We start from the raw sequence: 4,963 nt of genomic DNA on the forward strand, positions 1-4,963 counted from the left end.
GCAGGGGGACGCATCCCCGGCGCGGACCCCCCCGAGTTGGGGTTGACTCTAGCTGGGCAGCTCAGGTGCAGCGTGCTGGGACCGGCACGGAGAGCAGCACCRGCCCCCATCCCGCCTGCCTGCGCTGCCYGGAGCCGGCGCAGCACGTTTGCTGGGACGGGAGACAGGGCCCCGCAGAGCCGGGAGGGAGCGGAGCCCGGCGCGGTGCGACACGGCGCGGCGTGGCATGGCAGCTCCCGGCCGCTGGCTGGCTGCAGCCGTGCCGGCGGTGAAGGGCCGTGGGCGGAAACGGCCCCAAAGGCCGCGGTGGATCCAAGAGCTTGGGCGGAGGTTCGTGCAGCAGGAGCCGCAATATCTCCGCCCGAGCCCGCAGCCTGTGCCCGTCCCAGYGCCTTCCGACGGGTTTGAGGGTTCATCCCCCGGACAAACCTCTGGCCACATCTGCAGTGACAGCCGCAGTGCGCAGACCCGGCACGGACCCGTCCCATCCCATCCCATCCCACTTAATCCCATCCCATCTCACCTCCGGAGCAGGGCTGGGGGTCACGGGCTGGTTCGGGGTGGGGGATGAAGGTCCCATCCCTGCCCTGTCACCGTGTCCCTCTCGGGCCCATTGCCACTAGAGGTCACCAGCAGCCTGGTGACAGCGCCCACGAGGGACGTGGGTGACGCTGGCCACCCCAGCGGGTCCCCGTGTCACCCACCCACCCCGGGTCCTGGCAGGTGCTGGGGTTGGTGGGGACAGCAGCGCCCAGGACCTGCGCCCCGGYCCCTGCACGGGGGTGCTGCAGCAGCCGCCTCCCCTGTTTCACCCCACGCATCGTCCCCCCCGCGAGCAGCGCCCAGAGCCGCTCGCTTCCAGGAAAGGCGCTTGGGGCTCCCCGGATCATCCCACCCCGGAGAGGGCCCGTCACCATCCCGCACCCCCCCTCACTGCACCCAGGGGTTGGGTGCACATGTGCATGCGCGTGCGTGCACACACGTGCACACGTGCACACGTGCACACACATGCACACACATGCACACATGCACACCTGCACACACGTGCACACGTGCACACGTGCACACACATGCACACGTGCACACACATGCACACATGTGCACACGTGCACACACATGCACACACGTGCACACATGCACACGTGCACACACGTGCACACGTGCACACACGTGCACACATGTGCACACGTGCACACGTGCACACACATGCACACACGTGCACACATGCACACATGTGCTTGCCCGGTGCTGGCCCCGGCCCCGCGGGCTCCGCAGCCGGCGGGGGGGCCGGGCAGGGAGCCGCAGGGATCCGTCCCGCGGCCGCGGCGCAGCTGGGCAGGGCGGCACCGCCGGGGGCCGCGCCGCAGCGCCCAGCCGGCTCCTGGCACCGGCTGCGCACACAGCATTAAAGCAATAAAACTTCACTTCTCACCCTCAAAGCCGTCTCAAGGCATGAACTAATTAACGCTGATTAAAACACATGACACAGCTGGCACCTTCAGAAAGATGCTCATCAGTGGATCTGTGCCTAATAATTAAAAAATGGAGAATATATTAAGGGCGGGACCGCCGGGGAGGGGGATCTCGGCAAGCAGGCRCTAACCGGCCGGCGCCTCCTCCTCCTCCGGCAGGCGTCGGGGGGCCGCGGCTGCCCTCGCTTTGCCGCCCCCGGGCTCGGGCCGAGCGGGCCAGGCGCCTGCGCCCTCACATTTCGCCTCTGCAGGCTCCCCCCCCCCGCAATGCACAGGCCCCCCCGGGCCAGGCACAGCCGTGCCCACGAGCTGCCGCAGAGGAAAGCGGGCGGCCTCGGGCRCCCGGCTGCTCCCTGTCCTCAGCGGGCTGCAAAGGAAAACGCCTTTAGAGGTGGGTGCTGCAAGGAGCAAGCAGCCCCCGCGCCCCGAAACGGGGATCCAGCCAGGCGGGGGGGGGGGGGAACCCTCCHGCAGCCCTCGCCCCTCGCTATAAATAACAGGCGGGCTCAGCTGCGGGGAAACCGGAGCCRGGGAGGGACAGCTGCCGGGGAAAGCGATAGGGAGAGCGGGCAGCCGAGGAGCAGGGCTGGGGCGGCTGCTGTCCCCAAGAGGGACGCCGACAAGGCGGGTTTCCTCCGCGGGGCCTCACCAGGCTCTGCCAGCACAGGGCAAGGCCACAGACACACGTGCACATGTGCATGCATGCACACACAGATGCACGTGCACGTACGGACACACTTGCACGTGCACGCACACACGGACCCACACGTGCGCACACACACGCATGCACACGCAGACACACGTGCAAACACATGCGTGCACGCACACGTATGCATATGCACATGTRAGCACACAGGGCTTTGGGCGACCAAGCTCAGCTTGCACCGCGCTGCTTCGGCCCTGGGGCGAGAGCATCCCACCCCACGCAGGGCYGAGGGCCCCACRTYRGCCCCGGGGGTCCCCGGTGCCCCAYGGGAAGCAGAGCAGGACGGAGGCAGCCCCACACGCCAGCCGATGGGGCTGCAAGACGCGGCCCGAAACCTTTTCAGCCTTCGAGCGGCATTAACCAGGAGGCGAAGGAGAAGGGGACCAGCCGCCGGCGAGGGCTACGATGGGGCTACTGTGAGGGCTCGGCCGGAGCCCCCCTCTTCTTGGCCATAGCAAGTAAATTTAGATCAAGCCCCACCGAGGAATTCGGCAGCACAGCCGGCCCCAGCCACCAGCAGGGCCCGGGTATTAGCCGGAACGGGGATCCGGTTCCCGCAGAGCATTCCCGCGGCTAAAACTGGCCCCGAGCGCGGGGCCGCGGCCGAGGGGCCGTGCTGCCCTCGGGCTGGGTGTCCAGGCACCGCGCTCCCACTGCCACTGCCGCCCACGCAGGCGTGCGGCAGGGTGCAAAAGGGAAACCGAAATCACCGTGTCCGTGGGTGTGCCGGGGGCGTAGCCTGGCTCTCCCGCAGGCCCGCGCGCTGGCACGGAGCCCAGCCGGGYGCTTTCCATCTGCAAAGCGCTCCGTGCACCTCGCCAGCCCCGCGTGCCGCCCCGGCGTGCTGGGAGGTCTCCGATCGCCGCGGGGGCAGGGGCTCGGCGCAGGGAGCTGAGGCAGAAAGTCCCCGGTTGCGCGAGGTCAGCCCGGCGCGGCGCTCCCGGGGCGCTGCCGGCGCCGCGCCGGGGATTCCCGCGGCCGGGACCTGCCGGCACAGGAGCGCCCGCCCCGCCGTGCCCGTGGGGCCCCGCGCCGGCACGCCGCGGCTCTCCGGGAGCGGGCACGCGCTGCTCCCCGCCGACCGCCCAGGTGCCCAACATGCTGCAGCGTTTCGCCCCCGCGCGCGGGCGGGTGCCGCTTTGCCGCCGAGGAGCGGCCCCTCTCCCCGTTCCCGTTCCYGGCAATCCCCCAACACGGGGTCCAAGCGGGGGCGTCCGGGAGCTCGGCCCGGCCGCTCCCCCCTGCCCGCAGAGACAGCAACGCACACGGCCTCCAAAGCACAGAACTTTAATAAAACCAGCTGCGTTGTTCTTCCTTTTTGTGTCGTCGTTTTTACAGCTCAGACTTCAGCAAAAACAGGAGAGACGAGGAGGAGACCAACATAACCAACTTCATAAATAAGGGGACACAGCRTGGCCAGATCCTGGGGGCTTTTTTGCTTGCCAGCTTATAAAAAGAGAGATATAAACCCAGGCGGCCACACGCGCAGGCCTGGGTCGCTCACAGCTCCGCGGAGGGAAGATTCCTCCCCTGCGCCTCCGTCAGCCTGGGCGGCGGGATCGGCCGAGGCGCCGTCCCCGCGCAGCACGGGGCCTCGCTGCGGAGGCAGCTCCTGCTCCACAAAACGCCTCCGTGCGCCTGCCCCGGAGGAGCCCAGCGGGTCTGCGGGGCAGGATGAGGGACTGCGCTGGGCACAGGCTCCCGCGGCGGCTTCCACGCCGGGAGGGCCAGCAGCCCCCCCGGGCGTCGCGCTGCTCCGTGCAGACACGGGGAGCWCTGCCCTGCTCGCTCTGCCCCTGCAAACACCACCGCAACGGCWGCAGAGGCGGACGGCGCTTCGGGGCATCCTGGGGAGCCACCAGGCAGGTGCACGGCATCCCGTGGGAGAGGGGAGCGCGTTCCCAGCCCCGGGGCCGGCGGTGCACGGCCGCTCGCGGGAGCGGGATGGGGCAGCGCGTTCCCGGCGGTGCACGGCCACGCACCCCGCAGTGCAGCGCAGCGCGAGCTCAGCAGGTGCACRCAGACCATCCGCCCTCCCGCGCGCTCACGGGGACCCGGCTCTTCGCTGCTGCYGCCGCCTTGGGGATTTTAGCGAGCCAGATCCATGGGGAAGCAAAGCTCTCCAYGGGCCGGGGCGGGCGCAGGGCCGCYGCGAAGCGCCCGCAGCCTGGCTGGGATCCCCCCTCTTGCTCGGATCTGAGCTCTGCAAACAGGGGTGTAGGGCAGGGGCAGGGGAGGGGGCAGGAGGGGCCGGGGGCTAAATTCGAGGGTCCTATAACAGTCAGGACGTCCCGGGGGCGCAGCCTGCACCACCCGGGGGCTCGGGCACCGCCTCCTCCCCGTCCCGCCGTCCCGCCGTCCCGCGGCGCCCGCGCGCTCACTCGAACCCTCGGTGCCGGCGGCGTCGCTATACGTTGGAGACCACCTGGGGCTCCCTGGCTTGCCGCAGCCCGTAGAGCCACTTGATGACGCGGGCGTTGCGCTCGATGACGGAGATGCCGTAGGGCATGCGCTCGGCCGGCCGCTCCTCGAGGGTGGCGGCACTGCGCTGCGAGCGAGCGCCCTCCGAGCTGGCCGTGCTCACGCTGTGAAACTTGACGGAGACAATGTCGGAGGCGGCGCGGGCGAAGCGCTCCATGCCAATGTCCTGCACCTCCTCGGGGTCGAGGCCGCAGTAGTTGAAGAAGCGCTCCAGGTCGGCGGTGGCCCGCGAATAGCGGTCGCTCAGGTCCGACTTGGAGCGGTGCAGCGGGGTCTGGCGGCGGGCGCCGTCGGGGCGCCCGTC

At 69.8% G+C, this 4,963-nt stretch overlaps 1 protein-coding gene across 1 annotated transcript in view; it reads right to left on the minus strand.

The window, feature by feature from the left end:
• Window positions 1–4,536: 4,536 nt before the first annotated feature.
• Window positions 4,537–4,963, minus strand: part of FAM110A (family with sequence similarity 110 member A) — a 1,195-nt gene continuing 768 nt past the window's right edge. Inside the window, exon 2 of the mRNA XM_026067720.1 lies at window positions 4,537–4,963. This exon is cut by the window's right edge and continues 31 nt beyond it. Coding sequence (XP_025923505.1) covers window positions 4,586–4,963 — 378 coding nt within the window. The 3' untranslated portion in view covers window positions 4,537–4,585.

The sequence above is a fragment of the Apteryx rowi genome, unplaced genomic scaffold (assembly GCF_003343035.1).
Source record: "Apteryx rowi isolate R43461 unplaced genomic scaffold, aptRow1 scaffold_0, whole genome shotgun sequence".
NCBI classification, from domain to species: domain Eukaryota; kingdom Metazoa; phylum Chordata; class Aves; order Apterygiformes; family Apterygidae; genus Apteryx; species Apteryx rowi.